The sequence below is a fragment of the Podarcis muralis genome, chromosome 3, assembly GCF_964188315.1.
Source record: "Podarcis muralis chromosome 3, rPodMur119.hap1.1, whole genome shotgun sequence".
NCBI classification, from domain to species: Eukaryota; Metazoa; Chordata; class Lepidosauria; order Squamata; family Lacertidae; genus Podarcis; species Podarcis muralis.
This window is the reverse complement of record NC_135657.1, coordinates 67,857,843-67,882,700: the sequence shown is the minus strand read 5'-3', so window position 1 is coordinate 67,882,700 and position 24,858 is coordinate 67,857,843. Positions and strand designations below refer to the sequence as shown.

Sequence of the window (24,858 nt, the reverse complement as noted above, 5' to 3'; positions counted from 1 at the left end):
CAAAATGTGTTTCATGGCTCGTGTGTGGGGATTTAATCCTGCATCTCACTGGTTTCAGTCTGACATTCTAATCACATCACCACACTAGTGCTCAGTGTGTGCCTTATTCTTCTGCTAGTTATGGTTTGGTGTTTTTTAAAAATGAAAATCCATCTCTGGAAGCTGTGATGGAGAGCTGAAGACTGGAGGAAGGCTGTGCTTCACCCTTCTCCATTTGGTTGTTTTTCAAAATCATCTGCCAGCTGTGTCCTCCTTGATGGAAAATATACAGGCAACCAAGAATGACCTCTAGCTTGGCTAGAGTAAATAACTGACTAAAGAATAATTAACTAATAACGAATAAAGAATACCTAACTAATATTATAAAATGCATGCATTATGACTTTCAAAGCCTTTCAGAGTATTAGGGACCTTACTGGTGTTTTGTTTAACATTTTGGACCACTAAACACAAGATTTCTTGTTATTGACACATTTGGAGCACCAATCCTTTTATTTTCTAAGGTTGGGCAGGTTTTGCGCACAGTATGGCTCTTTATTACCACTGTTTCTCTTGGGCCTCTGCTTGGTCAGTGTTAATATTTCAACTTAATGGATTTCAGTCATGTTCTAAATCAGCACTCTGCAAAACCTGCACTGGCCCACAGGCAGCAATACTGTGCTTGGACAGCCCCAAAGGGCACGTCATGCTTTGCTTTCCCTGTCAAGCTGAAGAAATAATATTTTCTGCGGAAAATAAAATAGGATCCGAGTTTTGGAAAGTAAAGTGCCCAAAGGGGCAATCCCTGTAGCCTTGGAACTGATGTAGGCAGTGTGCACACTGCACCTTTAAAGCACAATTGAAGCACATTGTCCCCCCCTCTCAGAATTCTGGCCACTGTAGTTTCTCCTTCACAGAGTTACAAATCCCAGCAAACTACAGCGCTCAGAATTTTTTACGGGGGGAAGTGTGCCTCCAATGTGCCTTAGAGTGTGTACACAGCTCAGACATGCAGAAAAGGCAATGTGCTTTAGTCATTAGTGAACTTTGCCACTTAAGAGTCAGACAGGAGGGGAGCATCATAGAATGCTACTTCATATTAAGAAAAACTCACTCCTCAAGGAAAGCTGGCTACTGTGTATAAGCAATTACCAGTCTTTTCCTGGCATAAATACCTCCTGTTCTCAATGGCAAGGATTTCTGAGGATGCATGCACAATGACAGCTTTAAAAGTTTGACTGACAAGAGAATTTATCATTAAAATGTACAAGTCATCACTGAATTATGTTGCTAAATTAGTTGCCGTTCTGATTATTTTCACTTCCAGGAAAGATTAGAATCAAATGGAATCTGGTCTGGGCATTGTCTTGAGACAATTCTACGTGGTAATAACAGATTGGGGGGAAATAGATATTTTATGCAAAAACTAGTGTGAGGAAGATGAAGTTTATTGGCAAATCCAAAGGATTTCATTGCCTCCAGCTTAATCTTTTTTCTTGGTAGCTTCATCCTGAGAAGCAGGATAAAAATTATGCTGTATTTGTTGCTGCTGTATTGTTAATCTAATGCTTTACAGAAAATGATGAGATTATCCTGCATATATAAATATGTATGAGACATGCATCTGTTTGTCTCTTTTCTCCCAGCATCTGTAGGAAAACGATATGGATTTTTGGTGCTGAACTGAATTAACCCAGCAAGGATAGTATGAAACTTGGGTTCAATCCGTAACATTTAATGTATCTTCCACCTCCACAGCACCATATGCATATGTTTTAATGCTAGATGGCACAGTATGAAAGGGAGAATGATGCCGTGGGGCCACCTTCTCCTTTTTACAACAGATTATCCTCTTAGCTTGGCCAGTACTTTGAAACTATTTGCTCCAGACACTTGCTACCACCAAGAAGTCTTCTTATACTAAGCTCTCCTGCTTTAAAACCTATTTAGTGCTCAGCTGTTGCTGGGTCCTTCTCACGCCTCTCTATACATAATGCTTCTCTTCTACTTTTGACCAATCTCACCCCTGTCTATTTTTTCAAGATGGCAACAGTTTTTAGATCACTTATCATCAAATGCACATACAAAAACAGAGCCACAAAATGCACATTGCAAAATATTCCCCCCACCCAAGCACTGCACATGTGAGCTGTCTGCTTTCTTTGTTCCCAAAATAAGCCACAGGCTCAGTCCTTCACCCAGGAACTTGGGTGTCATTCTGCCTCTGTGTGATGTTAATGCTACCTTATTATTATTATTATTATTATTATTATTATTATTATTATTATTAATATTATTAATTGAATTTATATTCTGCCCTATACCCGGGGATCTTAGGGCAATGGAGACACCCAGTTTTCAGGGCTAGCTTACTTGCATGGAAATACCCACTGTTGGTAAATTAGGCAAATTAGGCAGTAACAATGGAGATATGCATAAATAGCCTATTATATTCTAAAACATCTGATTGTCAAGCCTTCAGAAATACAATTTAGTCCTATTCATGTTGGCTAGAAAGAAATTGCCACTGAGTTCATTAGAACTTAGTCCCAAGCAAGTCCCTCTAATAGAAGGACTTAAGATCAACTTTACATTAGTGTTAATGAACTTATCAAAATATGGTGTACACTGAGAAATCTTGACCGCATCTCAGCTTCATCAGTTTTGATGAACCCTTGCATTATGCTATGTCTCTTCCATGGTATTCATTCCTGTGTGGTCAGTCAGTTCTTGCCTGTGATTTATTTGGATTTTTATTGGCTACAGAGGAGCTTAAAAGAGAATATAATGCACACAAATGCATCATTAATATTTTATTTGCTAGCTCCAAAAAATATTAATACACTGAATAGTTGCCAGTATATCATACAGTGTGGATATGCAGCTTTAGGCAGATAGCCCATTTTCATTAAAGCAGCTCTCATTGGTGTGTTAGTGACTCTTATTACTGTGCCATTTACCTTTCAAACTGAGAGATGTGCAGGGATAAAGACAGAGCTGACTAAACAGATCTGACAGCATTTAACCTGTGCAGGAGTTCTCCCAAATCTATTTCTAAACCTCAGTTATTTGTCTTCATTTCGGGAGCTAATTGGAAATAATGTGAGTTCCCATCATGAAATTTTACCTTTACTTTTCTTCTTCTTCTTTTTCAGTGCCATAATGGAACACAAGGAGTTGTTAAAAGTTCCCTGGGACTGGCAAATAGGTAAGAGCGCAGCTTATCACTTTAGTGGTTGCTGTTGAAAAAAAAGAACCGATGTTTTGTATGTGTGCTTGCATTGTTGAACAGGCAGCGTTTGTAACACCCAGTCCAAGACTGGAAACAAGATGCCTTGTAACATTCTCTTCACAGGGAGTAGTGTTTGGAATTGAGCAAGCACTGTAGGGCTTGGAAACATTGACGCTTTTCCATTTGAGCTGTGAAATGGCCAAAGGGCAATTTAATGCCCCTGGCCACCACTGAATAGCAACAGAAACTTTAGAAGAGTTTTCTCCTTTGCACTTCACCTGCTCGCTCCTGCCAGTCAGTTCAATGGAAGGGAGTGACTGAGGTGCACAAGATATTCTGAAGCCTGTTTACACTTTCATGCTGGGAAGATGAGGGCTGAGCCCTAGGCCAGTGTTTCCAGCTAGCTCAAGAGAAAGTGACTGCATTGCATAACCAGAGAGGGGGGCACTCCTTGGGTTCACCAGTCCAGTCCCATGGACTACTGGCTCCCTGGACCTACAGTTTTTCCTCTAGTCCAACTATTTGTGCATGATGGCCCATTAGAGCCAGTGTGGTATAGTGCTTAAAAGGTAAAGGTAAGGGACCCCGACCATTAGGTCCAGTCGTGGCTGACTCTGGGGTTGTGCCCTCACCTCGCTTTACTGGCCGAGGGAGCTGGCGTACAGCTTCCGGGTCATGTGGCCAGCATGACTAGCCACTTCTGGAGAACCAGAGCAGCGCACGGAAATGCCATTTACCTTCCCGCCGGAGCGGTACCTATTTATCTACTTGCACTTTGACGTGCTTTCGAACTGCTAGGTTGGCAGGAGCAGGGACCGAGCAACGGGAGCTCACCCTGTCGCGGGGATTCAAACCGCCAACCTTCTGATCGGCAAGTCCTAGGCTCTGTGGTTTAACCCACAGCGCCACCCGTGTCCCTTGGTATAGTGCTTAGTGTGTCATAATAGGAACTGGAAGACTACTAAGCCATGAACCTCACTGGGGGACCTTGGGCCAGTCACTGTCTCTCAGCCTAACCTATCTCACAGGGCTATTGCGAGGATAAAATAAAAGGAAAGAAAAAGTGGGGTATAAGTGTAATGCAAAATAAAAATCCGATAAAGTATAAGCATCACAATTCCATTAAAAGATTAAAAGATGGAGTGTTCCAAAAGCTAACATGAAAAGGCAGCATTTCACAGCCACCACCAATGAGAGGAAGGAAAACAAAGCCAGCATTAGATAGCCGAGTTGCTCAAAATCTTACTTCTGTCGTAAACCTATAATTGTTTCAAAGAAAACAAGACGGCGCATGAGCAGTGTCTCCACTATTGAAGGTGCCACACACTATGAAATTTGTGCTGGATTTCATTTTTGCACTTAACTGAATGAGAGGAACTAATTTATGGGGAAAGGCACTGCACTGCTAAGCAAACAATTTTCCGCGTAAGAATCGACATTCAGGTGCGATGCTTCCAATAAAGATGGGATTTCCTATTTCTAATGACGGAATGAACTAAGAGGAAGATATGGATGCTGGCGAGCGTCAAATGGCAAGTTGAGCACCAATGTGCTCCTATAACAAAGAGCAGAATAATGTGCTGATAATGCATCAGCAACTCCCTGTTCAACCTACTTACAAAATGAACATCAAAAGCAGCAGGTTAAAAAGCAGTCAGAGTCAACTAGTGACAGAGGGAATCCCTGAGCAGTGGCGTTATAATAAGCTACATGGTAAACCGTTGCTCCCCTTGGGCTTTCTCTCATCATTTCCTCTAATTATTGCAAAACCTTAATAGAGAGAGGCACATCTGCCATGAAGCTCTGCCACAAGAAGTCTTAGTAGTTTTGACAGTGTGGCTCAGAAACTAAGCAACAAATCAATATAAAGGATGGTTGCGCTCTTTCTTCAAGCAGTGGAGTGTTTTAAGAGCCTTCTGGGGCTCATTTCCCTTTTAGTGAGAAGGAGAAGAAAGGGTGTTTTGTGGTGTGAATTTACAAATTTATTGGCTAAGTTGACAGCAGCAGCAGTCGAGGTATCTCAGCCAGAAACCATGTGGCTCCAGTAATCCCCCCAAATTGTTCTCTCATCAAAAGCAGCTTCTCTCAGGATCCCCTTTTTCTTTTGCAAAAGCATATGCCTCACCAAAACAGGCGTTGGGACAGGTTTGTTCATACTACTATCCCGTGGCAGCGATGGGGAAACTCTGACCTGGAGACCAAATGGGGTCTATCACCTCTCTCCTGGTTTCTCTGCCTGGCCACAGCCCTAACCAATCCTGCTTTGCATTTCTCTGGAGTGCTTTTTGCCTTGAACTCTGAGAATGCTTCTTGCTTTATGGGATGGAAGACAAAGAGCAATGTACAAGGCAAGTCTGTGTGGAAACTAATCTATGGTGAACAGTAAACTTTGCAATAGTTGCTCTGCCCCCACCTACCATTGGCGTGTGGGACCTGGAAGGTTGTCCAGAAGAAAATGCAGCCCTTGAGCTCTAAAGGGTCCCCACCCCTGTTTTACAACTAGAAAAGGAGACAAAGAAGCCTCAGGGATGCCCTCTAGATTGTTGGCCATGCTGTCTAGGTCTGATGGGAGTTTGAGTGCAACCACATCTGGAAGGCACCATGTTGTCCATGTTGAGATAGATTTCATATTGAAACAACAAGCGACGATTTTGTAGCAAATATTGCTAATTATACAGACATCATTCGCATTGTTGGCTGGCTGTAAAGTGTGCGACCATAGCAGCTATACTTGCTCAGTTGCCTGTTCAAGAATACCCAAATTGTGAAGGACAATGACAGACAGTTCTGGAATCTGATACTGTACAGAACCGTACAGTGGTACCTCGGGTTACATACACTTCAGGTTACATACGCTTCAGGTTACAGACTCCGCTAACCCAGAAATAGTACCTTGGGTTAAGAACTTTGCTTCAGGATAAGAACAGAAATCGTGCTCCGGCGCGGCGGCAGCAGGAGGCCCCATTAGCTAAAGTGGTGCTTCAGGTTAAGAACAGTTTCAGGTTAAGAACGAACCTCCAGAATGAATTAAGTACTTAACCCGAGGTACCACTGTACTTTGGTTATTGCAGTAACTGGAAGGTTTTAATTAAGACTGTGTCAACAGTTACGTTCTGTTAGATTTTAAATTCAGCACATTTATTTCATAGCCAAGGACACAGATCTGAATGCAAGAAACCACCTTGCTGAGTTAGACCCTTGGTCTCTTCCCTTCAAACACCTGTAAGAAGCTCTCAGGCAGATGTCTTTCCCAACCATGCTACCTGAGGATAATTTTAAATGAAGTCTGTTTCTTCATGAATCACATGCAGTCTGCCACAGTTATGAACCTTCCATCGAATTGGAGGATGTAGCCTTGCTGCCCTTGAAACAGTAATAGCTGTGGACCTCTGTCCCTAACACAGTTAAATGGTTTCCACTGTTAATGGAAGAAATCGAGCCATATTCATTTTAGAACTTCACAGGTTGATAGGGCTATCTCTCGCCTCTCGTCTCACATTGCATCATTATCCTAAAGGAAGTCTTGAGCCTCTTCTAAGTAGTGTGGGGTTCTTAACTTTCCTCTTAGCAGAAATGTGCCTTTTAGAAAAGTTGTGAAGGACAATGCTAACTGTTGTTGTTTTTCTTTCCCTCCCCCACCCACTCCACTTTTTCTGGTTCTTTGTCCTCTCAGGATTGCTCTATGTTGGCTTTAGTGCTTGTATGTTTGGCCTCTACAGCTTCATGCCTGTGGTCATTAAGAAGACTAGCGCTACAGCAGTCAACCTCTCCCTGCTTACAGCAGACTTGTACAGCCTTTTCTGTGGATTCTTTCTCTTCTACTACAAGGTAAATGGAGCAGACTTTGCATTTGAATAATTGATTGCTCTCTTGCAGGCAAATTGGTGATGCAGAAAAATCATTACAGCAAAAACAATGGCAATATCTCCAGACTTCTTTCACTCCAGAATTTATATACTTCATGTCTTGTTGGAAAGGAGTAGCCCATCACAAACAAAATTTCTTCTATAACTGCTGCATCCTATTTGGAGGTGTGACACTATCCTTCCTGACTGTCTCTGTTCATTTGTGACCAGCGGATGACAGATATCTATGCAGTTACTTGCTGGAGGTGGGGGCAAACTTTCCCTGACCTTGGGGGGGGGGGCAAAGCTGAGTAACTAGAATATGAATTAGACCTATGCCAAATATTCTCCTGTTTCAATTTTCAGGTCAAAAATAGCAATTTCAGTGGGGCTGAAATATTTCTGGAAAAGCACAGTACAAATATACATTTCTCTCTCCTTCCTTCCTTCCTTCCTTCCTTCCTTCCTTCCTTCCTTCCTTCCTGTGTTTAGTTCCATTTTTCTTCTGGTTGATGCTGTATCAGTCCCATTTTTTTCCTTCACCTGAAGCACCTTTCTCTTTCCTGGATTTGTCACATGGGTTATTTTGGCTAATCAGGGATCACATAGTATATAGTGAATCAGATTGTGTTATATGGAACACTGTATAGCTAGTCAGATTTGATTACATGGTGGTGTCACTGAGGATAAATGAAGCTGATTGAGAGTGAGAGCAGTAAATGTCAGTATAAATGAGCAGGCAGAAATTTTCTCAGGAGTGCTCCTCTCCCCACAAAAAAGTCACCAGAAAATTATACAGCTCTTTGGAGCCTTCAACCCAGACAAACAGACAAACAAAAATGTACCTCAAAAATGTGAACAAAAAAGTGAGTAATTTTGGCTTATCCCTAATAAAATTAAAAATAAAGACCTTTGAGTTTATGCAACTCTGAATTGAAGGTAATGAGACTTTTCACTTATTCATTTATTTTAAAATTTAATCCTCCACCTATGCAATTTGAAAACTAAAGCAACTAACATCAGTAAAAACTGTATATAAGTTCCAATGAAGCTAGGTATCCAAAACATTCAAAATCTGAAACTAGATAACATGCTCCCAGTATTTATTATGTGTGGCTGAAATTTAAAAACTTTTCTTTTGTTGTTACAAAAATCCTACAGTCAGCATTTGGCCAGCTGAAGGAAGCAAGAAATTGAGGTCAACAGTTCATTATTTGCATAATAAGCAGTATCAGGATGTGCACACCTGCTTACAATCGTCCAGTGTAGACATGATGCTTAACCATAGTTAGTACTATCCATGGTTTGTTACTTTAACCCTGGTTAAGGTCCTAAATGTACAATGTGACCATGGTATATGGGGAACTGTGCCTTTCCCTATTGAAGCCTTATGTAGGGCAAGACTAATAAGACCTGCTTGTTACCTTGCAAGCAGAGTGTCTAGAAAAGCAGGTGAACTGCCTTCAGGGTTTGCTCTGTGCAGATATAAGTCTTAATAATGTTGAACATAAAGCATGGCTTTCAAACCAAGTTCTCAAAGTCTGGTTTTCAGGTAAACATAGTTCAGAAATAATGCTTTAATGACCAAAGAAACCATAGTTATGCAAATACAACTGCATACATAGGTCACTACTTCAGTACTCCAGTTGTTGTATTACTGGTACAACTTCCAGACTAAAACTCTTACTTTGTGCAAAACTAACTTGACATTTACAAGTTATAAGTAACTCATGTACTGAATAATGTCAGCTCATCTGATTTGACCTCAGCTTCCTGTTGATCAGAATTTATAATTCTGGCTTTCGGACTATAAATGCAGCCCTGTAATTTTTGTTTGGGTTTTCCTTGTCATTTATAAGAGGAAGGCAAGCTTTTAAGCTCCCCCCAACCATGAAGCATAACACATTAGCCGTAAATGACCTATATTAATTATCCTGCTACGGTCGGTATACTCTGCATGTTTTCCACCTGTTCTGTTTTTAGCCTAGCTGCAACCCTTCTTAGCTGCACTAATCCCTTTTGTTTTATAGCATATTGACCAATGGGCAAAAGCCTCTCTTCAGTGGAAAGTAAATGACTTTATGCTGAATTAGAATCATCTGAGCATTTTAGTACTTCTTGCAGAACATATTTTTTACAAGGCTTTCAAGTAACTGTTGTGATTTCCCCCTCCCCCTGTGCTGCTACTTTTATCATCTGAAAGCTTTATTGCACCTACAGCAGTAAATCTCTGGAAATCAAAGGGAATGCAGGAAACTAGCTTTACTGAGCTTTAGAGCTTTGGAAACTAAATGGAGGGGAGGGAAGAGGAGGGAGAGGGAACATCCGGATGTGTTTTGTTAGGATTTCACTTCCCTGTATCAGGAGGTTGTGTTGTCTTGATGACATTTGGAACTAAGGTGCTTTTTGTTTTACATTTTTTATGTTCCCCTCACGTGCCAGAGCCATAGTAGGCTATATTGGTACAGACATGATGGGCTCCAGTTAAACCAGCAATATGGCTTTATGACTGACAATCAGCTCCAATGGGCTGTTTAATATGTAGGGAATTTATTTCATTTTTATTATTAAAGTATAATGACTTGTGGTTAGCTGTTCCAAACAGGCCAGGGGTAGCCAGTGTCATGCTCTCCATATGTTGTTGCTCTTCAGTTCCCATCAGCCCCAGCCAGCATAGTCAAGAGTCGGAGATGGTAGGAGTTTAATCCAACAAATGGAATCGAGAGGGCGCCATGTGTGCTACCCATGACATAGACTTTTTTTTTTTTAAGATGCTCAGAATTCATTGAGTGCAATGAACTTCCATGTAGTGGAGGTTTAAATCCGTACTAATTGATCTCAAAAGTTCAGTTAAAATGACCAAAGGCAGCCTCTTAGCAATCTTCTTGCCCCACAGCAAATGTATACATTTGCTCTAGAAGCTTACGGGTGGTTTTTGCTAGGACTACCATTGGAAAGGCCTGTACCAGTGATGGATTCCCACTTCATCAGCAGTAATTAGGTGTTTTGGATTCCCAGTGCAAAGTCCAACAGTAATTCTCAGGATCCCTTGAGCAAAACCTGAGAAGTTGACAGGGCAGACTGTTCAGAGTAACTACTTCTGTCCTTTGGGACACAAATAGGGAAGGTGCTCTTTTCAAATGCAGGCACCTTCGTTTTTCTTTTCCTTAAGTCAAGAGAGTGTGAGGTAGCCACTGCTTCCTCCTTGACATGAGGCTAAACCATGGGGAGCTACTAAAATGTCATTCCCACTGAAGCAGCAGCAGCAGCACACATAGAAATGAAGAACTTGGTTGCTGAAATTAGACTACAGCTGTTTGAAAAGGCCAGCGTGGACATAGTTTCCATTCTCTCTCATGGCCTTTCACATTTTAGCCTTTAAGTCACTCATTATTCCTAATGGACTAAATGTCCTGTTTTCAGTGATCCCCTGTTGTTTTCCTTCTTCGGATGGTTGTGTCTCATTACTGTAATGCATGGAATCCTTCAGTTCAGGCAGGATCTTTTATTCACATTTCTGCGGGGCTTTGCAGTTTGGTTGTTTACCTCTCCCCACAGAGCAAGGGAAGAGCTTCTGGGAGCCAGAGAGAAAGTGAGAATAGAGGTGGGAATGGAAAGAACATATAAACAAGCCCAGTGCCTCAACATAAACTGGGGCACATTAAGGATATATATTTATGTCAGTGTTTCACATTCAACCTAAAGAGCTTTGAGAATGGCTTTAGCTCTGTGGTAGAGCATCTGCTTTGAATACAGAAGGTTCCAGGTTCAATCCTCAGCATCTTCAAGTAGGGCTGGAGATGTTCCCCCATCTAAAAACCCCAGAGAGCAGCTGCCATTCAGTGTAGACAATACTGAGCTATATGGAGCCAGTGATCTATCTCAGCTTCCTATATTCCTATGTTCCACTGCCCCTTCTGCAGCATACATTAACTTTTAACTTTTCCACTGCACTTCTTGCTTATCTGCTAGCAGTGTTAATGTGAGGTCTTGATCAAGTTAGTTGCCATTTTTTCTCAGTATTAATGTTAATTTAGGCTCCTTAGATTCTTTTTTTTCTTCTTCATTTGCAAGCCAAATGCTGAATTTTAGCTTTTCTAAGAAAATTACATCCCCACTAGGTTCTATAAGCAGTTTACACCTCATTCTCTGGTAGCAGAGCCATGCATACTGAGTGTGTTCTGCACCAGCAGGCTCAGTCACACTGTATTATGTCATTAAACCAGCAAGCCAACTACAATAAATTCTATTCTGCACTGGCAAGATCACTCATTCTGTTTAATCTTAGATGCAGCCATTAGTTGGACTACAACATTATAGTAATTTGCACAATTTGAATGGAATATGTGGAGCTGGAAAAAGCTAGAGTTTATGATTTGAGGAAAGGAGATGAAATAGCTGGGAAAATAACAGGAATGCACAAGCAGGTGAAATATAAACACCCCAGAATATTACAGCACCATGAAGGTTTCAGATGCTGCTCGGGGAGGGAATGAGATGTTACAAAGTTCATGTGAATATGGATGGAAACAGCAGCCCTGTGTCTAATTTCTCTGCCCTCCCACCACCATAATATTTTGAGCTATGGTCCCCATACAGTGATGCCATCACACTGTGTTTTACTCACACACAATGGGTAAGAGGAGCTTGCAGTATGACACGGGAGAGAGAGGAGGGGGTGCAAAGGATGGCTGTTTTTGGCAGCAGCCCCATGCCATTCGTCAGTGTGTAGACATCGTGTATCTACGCACATTTATACATTAAAATGAGGAAATCCCTAGCAAGTGTAAACACATCAGACTTTCTCTCCTTAAGAAGGTACCATAGAACAAAATCATGTGTTGATACCCAAAGCACGTGGCATTCGCTTTTTCATTTTATTCATTTAGAAAATTGTTTTATATACGCATTCACACACAAAAATTGGATTGGTTTACAATAATATATACAAATAATACAAAAACCATATAACATTTTTGAAATCAAATAACTATTGTGGAAAGATGTGTTCTTAATTGCCTGCACAAGCTTGGTGGAATAGAAGTTTTCAGCTGGCTTTAGCAATGGAAACAGAAGGCATCAGCTGAATCTCTATTGATGACGCTAAAGTCTCCATTTCTTGTTTTGATCAAATAAGCCTTGCGAACTCAGGGAATGACCAGTCATGCTCCTGAATATGATCTCAGTGATCAAGCTGGGATAAAGGGACTCAGGAGATCCCTAAGGTACCCTGGATCTAAGTTGTTTAGGACTTTGTAGGCTGTAGTATTTGTGAAGTGTATTGCCTCTCACACTTTGATGAAAATCCTAGGAAACAATCTAGAAGGTACCAGGTTGCAGAAGGCTGGTCTCTACTTGTGGCCACCAAGTCACTCCCATAGATGCTGCTGGATGTTTTCTAGCTAAATTGGCTAAAGGCAAACTACTGTCAAGCATGGGGAGCCAAGTATTTACTATAGTGAACAATGAAGGGGCACTATCCCATACTTTGCATTTAACTTGTGCCACGTTTGCCACCTCTCCTTTAACTTGCAGTAACCACATGGTTCCCTTGGATGTCTGTACCTATTTGTTCTGCAGGCATCCTGACAATGTGCCTTTTATTCACTCCTGCTTATTCCCCTCATTTGTCCTGATTACAGGTTGGATCCAAACTACGTTTGTCACACTTTGGTCCCATTGATTTCAATGGGATTAAAGTGTGGCTAACTTAGTATGAATCCATCTCTCTCTGTGACTTAAACTGTGAAAAGATCTGGGATATATACAGATGCTGCTATTTGATTATTTTGTTGGCCATTCGGTCCTTACAATTTTGATAATGTTTTCAAAGTGATGTCTCATTTACTGCTCAGCATGACTGTGAAATTATGCTGTGTATGCTCTTGTTCAGCTACAAATGCAAACTAGGCCTTTGAAATGTGTTCAGTCAATTAGAGACCGATTCAGAATGCAGGAAGGGAATCCAATCAAACTTCTAAGCATCATGTCTTAAAGAAAATGGTTTGCAAGCCAGGGGAATTAGATGCACTCTTCAGATGATTTTCATCTTTCCTTTATGAAACAGAGGTGGCAGCTAAGGCTATAACAGGATGTCCTTGTGATCGCTGTGTAGGAACCAAGAGTAGACCTATCCCATCATGGTACTGAGTTTGATCCAGTTTATGCCTGAATTCTAAATTTAATTATTTAGAAGTAACTATTTGATCCTTGTGGGTCTCTCTACCTGTTGCACTTCTCTTGGTGCCATTGCTTAATTCTTCTCTGATATCACAATGTGCATATTAGATTCCTTGCAAGAAGTGGTGTCATTGGCTCAGCTGCTCTGATTTCAAGCATTGACCCAAGTTGCTGTGTGCTTAAGGGGAATGGGGAAACCTCAGAACAAGATAACTTGTGGTTGTCCAGATGCTCTTGGACTCAAGCTCTCATCAGCCCCAGGGAACATGGCCAGTGCTCAGGGATGATGAGAACTGTCATCCAGCAGCATCCATAGGGCCGCATGCTAGTCTTAATGCAAAAGTCCATGTGAAGCTAAGGTTCAGAATTATATATATCAGCACAAGAACATGGTACAGTGTCTCCAGTGTAGCTTTTTCTGGTAAATTGGATTGTTTGTCTCTATCTGTCTACCTTTTACTTTTCCAGCCAAGCATATGATTGATGAGAATGAATTAATGGCAACAGTCACATTCTGCCCTTTGACACTGCAATGTGGTATATCAGACCTTAGAGATTTATAATTGCATATACAATGGACTTTACTTTTGAAAATCAATAGGTAATTGGGTTTTTGTGTGTGTGTGTTTTGCTCTCATTGTTACATGGGGGGTGGGGTGGGGATGAGTTCACCAACAAAAGAAAGATGCTACAGAGAACAAAACCAGATTTGTACCAAAAATATTTTACAACCCATGCATGTGCAGTATATTTCGTCTGCCTTTTAATGCGCATTTGTTGATGCACGCCTCTGTTCGGCGGTCTTGTATGTTTAGACCACTGACATCTCTGACACAAATTATTTAGTTTTTTTATGCAAATGGATCTTCCATGAAACCTTGAAAGCACTCTGCCCTGCAAAGGGATAAGGAACACAGGGAGCTGCCTTAGATCAGATCAGATAATTAGTTCATCTAGTTCAGTATTGTTGGCTCTGTCTGGCAGTGACTCTCCAGGATCTTGGGAAGAGACCTTTCCCATTACCTGCTTGCTGACTCCTTTAACACTTTTAACCAATGGTCATCCAGATGTTGTTGATCTCATCAGCCCCAGCCAAGTTGGTCAATGGCCAGTGATGATGGGAGCTATAATTCAGCAACATGTGGTGTGCCAAAGGTTCCCCACACCTGAATTAAGCCATGATCTTTACCCCACACAATCCAAATAAATTCAGCTGAAACCTGTGGTGGTGAAGAAGAAGAAGAGGAGGAGGAGGAGGAGGAGTTTGGATTTGATATCCCGCTTTATCACTACCCGAAGGAGTCTCAAAGCGGCTAACATTCTCCTTTCCCTTCCTCCCCCACAACAAACACTCTGTGAGGTGAGTGGGGCTGAGAGACTTCAGAGAAGTGTGACTAGCCCAAGGTCACCCAGCAGCTGCATGTGGAGGAGCAGGGAATCGAACCCGGTTCACCAGATTACGAGTCTATTGCTCTTAACCACTACACCAAACTGGCTCTCAAAGTGAGAGCTTTCTTACCTCTTACAGAATTCCTCTGTGATCTTCCCCAGTTTTGTGTAAGACATTCCACATTAGTTCTGTGGTAAAATCTGTTGCTCTAATGCTGCCAGCTATTATCCACCTTTCAGATATGTTAGCATGAATTTTATAGGATACGAATGTTTCAAAGCAAATGAGATGCCTTGCTCAGGCTCTGCTTCTCAGAATATTTTGCTTCTCAACTGGTAGAGAAGGCAGCAGGAGTGACTGGCTAGGTCTATAAATCTGTGCTTTTTAAATAAATAAATAAATACACAGTAGTAAAGACACAAGAAGAAAGAGGAAAAGTATATTTCTGTGTAAAACCCATGATCTGCTACTTGAAAGAAATTGCAGTCCCTATTTAAGCATGTCTTGAAAACATATTGAACAATGTAAATAACTTCACATTTCTTTTTTTTTTAATCTGCCTTCTGTCTGTAAGGTACAACACATCTTATCTCATTGTCTGTTGCTATTACACAAAATATCCCATTGCCTCCAGTTGACCACATTGATACCACTGGCCAGAGGCAGGGAACACTCATAGACCGGCTTGGCATGACACTATCAGTTACCAAGACCAGGAGGGCTCCCAGATCAGGACTGCTTTCCTCCTTCCTGGTCCTCTTTACTGCTATGTTGTGCTAAACTAAGCCAAAGTTTGGCTTAGTGTGTGTGACACCTGAAACAGGTCTTGTTGTTAAGCTCCCTAATCTGAGCTGTAGCCAAGGTTTGTGCATCTATAAGCCATAGTTTAGCTTCCTATGTCATGCAGACCAGACCAGTGAAATGCTGTCAGGATATGAGATGAGTTACATAAGGAGACACAGGCAAACATTTTCTTTTGGGGGCAACATCATTTTTTTAACCCAAAGCCTCTGATGAAGAACAGATCTGCAACAAAAACTGTGCACTTGCTCAAAACATCTCTCATTCATTGGGGCTACTTTGGTCCAGTGATTGTAGAATATTTTGGTACAAAACAACGTCTAAGCATAGCAGACCCTCAGAGAAACCTCAGCACTGCAGGCTTGCCAGGTGACTTACGCGATAACTCATACTGAAGTTAATGAGCTTGCAGCTGCAAATAACTTGCTTCTCTCTGTATGGGAATGAGATACTTTTGTATGAGGGAGATAAAAAATATTTTTTTCTGGCAAGTCATACTAGATGCAGACATTGTAAAGCTCAGCGACAAAGAAATAAACAACAGATCCAGGCTCCATCATTTATGGTGGCTTTGCTTTTGAGCGCCATTAGCTTCAAATACAGCAATGCAGAATCAATTACTACTGGCAGCTGACACTTTATTAATTTTTTACACCCACAAACAAAGCAAATCCCCCTCAAAAAAAAAAAAACACCTCCTGTCAACTGCTGTCTGATAAATTGAATCACTAGAGAACATTAAAAAGTGAATAATTCAGAATAAATATTAAGCCTTATGTAGAAATGTTCCTGAATTGCCACCTCTTTCACCTTTATGACACTCAAAGACAGCTAATAACTGCTTTAGCATTGACTGTCGTTAGGTCAGCACTGCCAATATGTATGGAACATTCAAGTATTTTTATCTCTCTCAAAGCCATAGACACCAGGAGGATGCTCTGGGGTTCGCTAATAATCCACTCTTAGGAATTTTGAGCGACTGTTGCTTTGCTGCCCAGAATCCTCAATGTGTAATCCAATCCCTATAGTGCCTGTCAGAGACTCAGTTTGCAGTTTCCATCTTAGAACTGAGTCTAAAAGCTGGTCTTATGGCTGCAACATCCAACCTATTTTTTTGTACTTTTTATGCATTTTCTATTTCTGGTCCTACCTCCCCACCCCCCAGTGCTTTATGTAGCTTTCCACAATTGTGTGGACAGTTGGTTAGCCTTAATAAACATATTGGCCAACTGTCCGAGGCAGTCATATAAAAGGAGAAAGTAAGTTCAGTGGTTTTTACACTTTCATCTTACATGAAGAGCAGCAGTCATGACCCAACAAGCCACCAATCACTTATAAGTCTAGCAGGAGCAAGATAACAGAAGCCCATCTGGTTCTACAATGTCTAAACAAGCCTAATTGCCACAGTACTGAAGGTCTCATCTCAGACCGTATCACGGAGGCCATTGCCACATGAAAGCTGCCGTTCAGCACTGACTGCTCTTTGACATGATATTTTCAGCTGTCAAGGCAACAAGGCATTTATATTAAGCCATACAGCATGCTGAATACTGTGGCTCGGGAAGGCTCTTGCAACAAGCAGAAGATATGTTGCTTACCCTGGATCAACAGTTGGTTTAAATGCCTTTTGAATTAAACTAAGTACTGTTTTCTTAAAGGATTAAAGAAACACAGAAGGATTATCAAAGCACATCCCTCCTAATAACTTCAATCCTGCGGTTCTAACATTTTCCTAAAATGAAAAAAAAGGCATTCTTTGTGCAAAACCAAGTCACTTGGTTATATGAACAGAGGACGAACCTATGAGTAATCTTGTTCAAATTAGTACATGAGGATCCCATGTAATGTCTTATAAATTGCGCTTGTCAATCATTGGCGCATATTCTTGAATACAAGTTTTAGGCTGTCTCTCCAAAATTTTGTTTTATCTGAAGCTGAACAAGTTTTCCTTTCAGTTTATCTTTGATTATTCATACTTCAGTTATTTGTACAGTATATATTTTGACTCCTTTCAGTTTTAATGTGCCTAATGCTGGGTCTGGGTGTGGGGTGGATTGAAGCTCGACTCGTGGTCTGTTGATGGATCTGTGACCAATTTCTGGTGGGCTACCTAGTGCATCCTGTTGATGAAGAGTCATGCCTAGAAGAATTTCTGAGCATGCACTCTTGCTTTGTTAAATTAAAATACATTGGACTGTGATTATCATCATGTATTGTTAGTTTATTATTCTACTCCATGCCTAACATAAAGGTGTTGGAGGAAAGTGATAATCTCACCTACCCTTTCTTTGTCCTTCCCACAATGGTCTCAGTTTTATTTGTATAATAATTCATTTTTCTTAAGGTTCTTTTGACCAATGAATGGAATAACATATCAAAGTATGCTCCCCTTTACTTTACTTTACTTTACTTTACTTATTTACTTACTTTATTTATGGAGTGGAGAAAAGGTGGCTCCAAATCCCATTCAAACTTCCCTTTAACGTCAGCATAACAGCAAGTCCGTACCTGTATGGCTCTTTTAATATAGCACTCATTCGTGCTATGGAACTGGGGGACCTGATGCAGAAGTGTGGACCTCAAAATTCAACCAACAGCTCACCTCACTTAATTCACAGCAGTTTAGTTCACTTTGTGCTGATGCCAGAAATTTGGACTTGGTATTTAGTTGGAGTGTCATCAAATTTTTAGCCTGATACTGCTCAGGTGTGGGGGTTTTTGATGCTTTTATGCTGTTTTCATTCAATGTCCTTGAATGGATATGGTAAAATGTTGTTTTTGTTGCTGCTCAGATCACACACACACACACACACACACACACACACACACACACACACTATATATTTGTCGTTTGTCACTTATTGCTTTTGTATTACCACTTCAAAGAATGTGAATACAGTCTTAGAAATAAATTCCGCACACACGCTGCACTGTGTTCAGGGCCGCTCACTCCTGTATAAGCTTGCATAGGATTGTAGCCTTGGTTCATCTTTGATGTGTTTTTTCACCATGCAGATTTCTCTTGATAGAAATCACATAACCTCTGTTGTGCACTTGTTTCCGAAGCAAGATTTTTTTGGGACATTGTGCATCCTCTTTCCTTTTGTGCCTTGATTACCTGTCACTTAACCACATCTATTTTTCTTCCACCACACTGTGTTTCTTGGCAAGAAATTCTAGATTTTTGCAAAGGCTCAGAACAATTTTTTGCAAAAGTCTAATAAGCAAAGGTGCATTGTACTGACTTGCATAATTTATCTTTGGTACTGAGTTCTCATTTGACAAGTAAGTGTCCTATTTAAAAGTAAAAACTGCTTTGGAGAGGAAAGATTTCCTGAACACAGGCCATGTCTGCATTTTGCTTTCTGTAATCTTTCATATTGTATTGTTTAACTAGCATGCCTCTTACCAGCTTCTTTCTGTTTAGTTTTCAGGACTATATCTTCTGTCGTTCTTCACAATCCTTGTGGGGCTGGTGCTGTACTCCTCAACGTCCACATATGTTGCCCAAGACCCACGGGTGTACAAGCAGTTTCGAAACCCTTCGGGTCCTGTTGTAGACTTGCCAGCCTCTGGGCAGCTGGAACCGTCAGTAACATACACCAGCCTAGGCCAGGAAACGGAAGAAGAACCTCACGTCCGAGTCGCCTAATCTCAGGCCCTTGCCACCCTCAGTGGAGTTTGTATCTCCATTATCTCTGTATCATTCATAGAGAAAGGTATTTACCGGATGCAGTTACTCAAGTGGGCTGCAAGGTAGCAAATAGGGAAGGCTTATTAAAAATACAAACTATATTGTTTCTATGTGTGTATAGCCAAGAGCAGTAACTCTCAGTCTTTTGCGTAGGGCAGTGCTTTTCAAGCTGGGGCTCCTCACATACTTATCAGGGCTCCTTAATGAAAAGTTCAGCAATGGTGGGCAACTTTCCTGCAGGAGGGCTTGCCTACTGCCAAGTTACCCTTGGGGTGTCCACAGCAGGTATGTTCAAGGGTGCACACTCAGGTCATGGGCAGCAACAGGGAGGTCTGATTGGCCTGGCCAGTGCCATACCTGAACTGAATATGCACCGTAGAACAACCTCCAAGAATGTGATGCAATGTGCTGGAGCTTCCTGGCAAGGGGTCCTTCAGCAGATGAGCTGATGTGAAAAGCAGGGTGGGGTAGGAATTCAAACCAGGGTGCAGGCTGCACTGCTCAAATTCTGGATTGCCTGCTGTGAACAGACCCTCTACCTCAGTTCTGCCAATACTCCTGGTGTGCCCCCCTTTACCACCTCCCCACTCTTCCCCAAGGCAAAATACAGACGAACAAAAACTCTCCCTTGAGGAAGAAGGTGTAATTAGGAGGTACCAGTGGCAGGTGTTCCCGTCAACATGCAGAGCACTTGACTACAAAATCCCAGGATCCCTAGCAGAAAAAGTTCCTCTGCACATCAGCTCCTCCCAAGGCTGGGCAGCAGTACTCACCAGGAATCCTGAGTGTTGTAAACAAGTCCCAGGTCTCTGGAAAGAAAAGGCCTTGTTCTGTGTATAAATGGGAACTCCCACCATTTTCCTACTTCCTTCCTTTCTTTCTCAGGATTGGAGCAAGGGTTGCCTTGGGGGAGAGGTGTAGGTGACAGGTGCTCTGCAGGGCTTTGGGTGTTTGATTGGAACACTTGGGTGGGGGAAACCCTTAGCACTTTTAGGGTGAGTGGAAATGCAATGGCCCATCCCTAGTGAAAAGGGTCTGTAGTATTAGGGGTTATAAAAAAGTGTTGGCTTTGGTAATTCGCAGCTAATGCAAGAAAGAAAGACGTGAGTCACTCGAAACAACATGTTCAGAATGCAAGATGAGATTCTGTAATGAACAAAGGGATCTTTCTGCACCTCTTGGAGGTTGCTTTGCCAGGGGTTATATAGTGTTTCAGCAAAGCCACGGTTGTACAGTAGGCCCACTTGCACGCAAACACCCGTCAGCTGTTCTCCAATGACCTTGGTTCTGTGCAGGAAAGGGCAGGTTAATCACAGCGCCTCTATACCCCAGTGCCATTTTGTTCATTCAGCTGTCTTAGCTACCTGGTTGCCCACTCTCTAAAGAATCGTGTGTTCTGGGAAGCCAGGGGATGGACAACTATCAATATCCATCTCTATTCTAGGAATAGGTCAAAAACAAACATTTTTGCCCTTTTTAAAGAAGTACTTGCAATTGCGAAGTAGTGAGACGTTGACCTTTTTAAATTTTTTACAATCGCCTTACTGGTAGCTGAGGTCCTCCATTCAGTGAGAAGGAAATTGTATTTCCTCTTCAGTGTCTTAATCTTGCAGACTAACAAAATGAAGCAATCCCCATTTCTTACTCTTTGAAAACTGAATCTGTCCTAAGAAAGTACCTTTTTCTATTTTTTAATTATTTATTGTGGGTCTTCTGGCTAAGGGGAGAAAGAATGGGAGCACAGTTTTATAGACTTCTCTGCATTCAAGGTGAACACAAGGCCAGATGGAGGTGGCTCAGGCAGTGTTGCAAACTCTGCATGTTCCTAGGCCTTGCACTTCACTCCACATTTCTGATGGAGGCACCCTCGTGGAGACTATTCATATTTCTTCAAACTCTTGGTCTGCTGTTTGTGGATTTTTAAAATCCATTCACCTGGATTTAACTGGGACTTGGAATTAAATATTCTCAAGTTTTCAAGCTAAAAATATTTGTGTGCACCGCACCTTTGCTTGCATATCAAGTTGCTGATGCTAGAAGATGCCCGTGTGTTTGGAATCCCTGTGTGTGGCCCAAGCTACACAGTTTATACAAAGATACATAACCAAGTGAAAATGAACTAGTTATTTGAAGGGGGGGAAGTAAATTAGGCTCAGACTATCTCGGTGTAATCATGGGAGCAGGAGTGGGGAAAGGAAGTACTTGATCAGTTCTCTGCCAGTTGTTTTCTGGTCAAATACATATTTGGCTCCATATACATAGGGTTGTATTCAACAGGGCACTACCACTAAGGTTCTAGCAGCATAAGGATTTTTCTTCTGCGGTGGAACCTCCTCCCCTGTCCTCTCCCTGTATGTCCCTTAAATCTGTCCTGGAGGTTCCCCCAACTTCAGAGCAGGTGGCATAAGACACACAGGAGCAGGAGGAGGAGAGAGGGGGGGAGCAGGACTCTTTGCAGTGGCTTCCACTAGTACAATGATTTAGTTTAACATGGTCCATATTTGCTTTTTTAAAGGCAATTGTTATTCCTTTCTCCCACAGTAGAATGGGAACGGCTGCTTCCTATGCCGCTCTGGTAATGTAGACACCCCAAAGTCACACAAGAGGAGTGGTTGGCATGCCAGTGTTGCACCAGCTCCCAGGATGGCACAGCTCTCAGTCCAGCACATGGTCTTTAGTCCTCCCAAAGGTTGCTGAAGTTGGACTGCTGTGTTTATAACGGAAAAGGGCAGCAAGATCCTCAGTCGTCTTCAGACATGTGCAAAGTCAGAACAACCTCCTACCTTTCTGCATGAAGCCAAAACCGCTGCAAATTTCATTTGGCTCACCTTGATTTGCGTGCTTGTTTTCGGCTGAAAACAAAAGAGTCATTGATTTATCTAGAGCTCTCTCTCTTTGAGAGACAGGAAAGGTAGCTGTGCCTGAGTAATAGGAAAGTGTTTCAAGAGATTTCCTTACAATGGAAGAGTCAAATAACTTCAGTTATAGCTTCGCCTCCTCACTGGTGACCGTGAGAAAATGCTATTTTACCTACCTCAAGGGAAGGAGAGTAAAGATATGAGACTTCAAAGTAATTGGATGTTTCCCAAATGAGCTGGGGAGTGCCAAGGAAACACTTTCTTAGATTCTTAGCAGGGTTTGCGGCGCATTTGACGCAAACCACGACATTTCTGTATGTAGAAACCTTGTTGGCTGAAATCTCGTTTTCTGACAAGAATTGGCCTTTGGGGAATAGATTGGCATTTGGGGAGGGGTGTTATGGGCCCCAAAATATTATTCCTATAAGAAAACTAAAGAAGAAGAAAAAGTGTCACCTAGTCAATGAAAGAAGAAGGTTTTCTGCTAAGGAAATGATTACTCAGGGATGCTTGTGTGCAGGAAGACCCTGTGTGCAACTAATGTTGCATTCAGAAAACTGGTGTGGCACATGGCATTGACCTGAAGGAATGCATACATAACCTCAGTGAGAGATGGAGAGAGGAAGGTGTCCGCTCCCTTATCCTGTGTAGGAGTAATGTGATTCCATGGAGTAAAGTTTACTGGATACCTGCACACAGAAGAACCCACAGGGAGTGATGTCTGGATTAGGACCATTGGCAGTGAGCAACAGTGCTGCAATCAGGCCTTTGCCTACAGGTTCACTAGTGAATTTTTGCATGCATGAAAAATGCGGCAGTGTGAAAACAGGGCTGCTTCAGGCCAAACCAGTAAGTCAGAGCCATTTATATGACTAATTCCTTCTGTGGCAAAACCAGTAATTTCTGCCTTGCATCCACCAGCAGTCTTCTTCAATTTGACACACACACCCAAAAAAAACCCCACACACACGTGTTAAGTGGCAAAATTCACTGCAGTGCCAAGGGTCCTCCAAGTTGTATTTTAAAGGACTGGCCTCCCATGTATAAAACAATTATACGAAATTAACTTTCCCGTCATTTGCTTAGGACCGGGGTGTTTTAATAGGTGATCATTTGCACATTTAGCATGAATGTCTTTCCTGAGAGTCTACACAAGGCCTAGGCATTGCTTAAATATTGCTTATATCCTTAAGTTTGTGCTTTGTTTAAGCTTCAGTATTGGATACTTTCTTCTGTTCAAGCCAGTCTTTACAAATACAGGGTTCGATTCTGAACATACTTAGGTGCATCAAAGAACAGGGCTTGGCTGCGTGCAGGTGTGTTCAGGTGTGGAGCCTTAATTGTTCTCTCAGGTTTCAAATCAGAAGTCTACTGGTGGCCATCACCATCTCCCCCCATTGCTTTTGCTACCTTTTATACCAATTAAATACCTTTCTCTGAATCTGTTGTCTCATGTTTGACATAACAATTTCTTGAAGAATTTATGTGTTTGTTTCCTGCTTAAACATTCATTTTGCTTCCTTGTATCTGAGGACTTTTATTTTTTAGTATTTATTTTGTAAGCCAAATGTTCTTGTAGATGGGTTTTTCCCCCCATTTCATTTTTATGACACTAATTTGTAGATTTAAGTCTCAGTAGAAACAAACCATATGGAAGGCATCTATCAGTTCTCTGATGAGAATATTTACCAGAACTAGGCTTTGCAGTCTATAGATGGCTAGAAACTCACCACCTGAAGCTATTTTTCTAGGATAATTCAAATTATTCCACTGTATTGAGGGAAGTGGGAATATTCAGAAATGCACTGTTCAGTTAGCCAAACTGTGTTCTTGCACATGTCGCCGAAACATCATAACTTATGAAACTGCCTTATTCTGAGTCAGATCATTATACCGTTGAGCCCAATATTGTCTTCTCTGGCAGCAACTCTCCAGGGTCTCAGGCAAAGTCCACCAGCCTTGCTGACCTCCTTTACTTGGAGTTGCTGTGCTTTGAACCCAGCACCTTCTGCGTGCAATTTATGTGTACTACTACTAAGCAATGAGCCTTTCCCAGTCGATACTGTCCAATACTAGAACAATATTTTTTTCCCTCTGTATCTGATTAAAGAACATTGGGGAGAAAAAAGGAAACACTGGTATAAATTTATAAACATTATATAATTAAAAATGAGGCCCATCCCATCAGAGAAAGTTACTTTAAAAAAATAGTTTCATTTCCTACCATTCCAAGAGTTGCAGTGGACACCAGCAAAGGTCTTTCTGTCCAGCAAGTAGCTACACCACCAGCTTAAAAACAATCACTTCACAAGTACTGTATAGGCCAATTCCTGGAATACAAGTCCTGTTGGTGCTGGATGGGTATTAGCAAGATACTGAATGAAAACTAGAGGACAGCTTGGCTTTTCTTCCATGCACAGACTTAAAGGACACAATCACCAACCACAGCAGACCAAGCAATTAACATTTTGCACCACTGTGTCAGATGAAGATGTTTCAATGTATAGTTTAGATATTGCTAACTTGTGCCATTAACATTTTTGACAAGTGTGTAGTATTTCCTCTCTTTTTTTCAAAAAAACAACAAAAAAACACAACCAACCAATTTAGTATTCTTGAGCTAGCTATAAATACAAATTTTACCCCATGGGTAGGATTTTAATTGTTAAATGCCATAATAAAGCACACTAATTTTGACACTTACAAATGGAAGTAAGAACCAAAAAAACACAAAAGCAAAACAATGTCCAACAAGAATGTTCAGAGAAGTTGAACAAATTCTCTTCTGTTTTGATATTTGCATGCTCCAACATGGACTGGCTGTGGCAATGTAATGCCTGTATAATGTTTTCAAATAAAGAAGTACATCCTTTATGTAA

At 41.5% G+C, this 24,858-nt stretch overlaps 1 protein-coding gene across 2 annotated transcripts in view; it reads left to right on the top strand.

Moving 5' to 3' along the window:
* Positions 1 to 24,858, top strand: part of SLC35F1 (solute carrier family 35 member F1) — a 195,429-nt gene extending 170,571 nt beyond the window's left edge. For both annotated transcript variants that reach the window (XM_028723275.2, XM_028723274.2), the window contains 3 exons: positions 3,135 to 3,187; positions 6,885 to 7,039; positions 18,855 to 24,858. In XM_028723275.2, the coding sequence (XP_028579108.2) occupies positions 3,135 to 3,187; positions 6,885 to 7,039; positions 18,855 to 19,079 (433 nt within the window). In that variant the 3' untranslated portion in view covers positions 19,080 to 24,858. The remainder of the gene's footprint in view (positions 1 to 3,134; positions 3,188 to 6,884; positions 7,040 to 18,854) is intronic.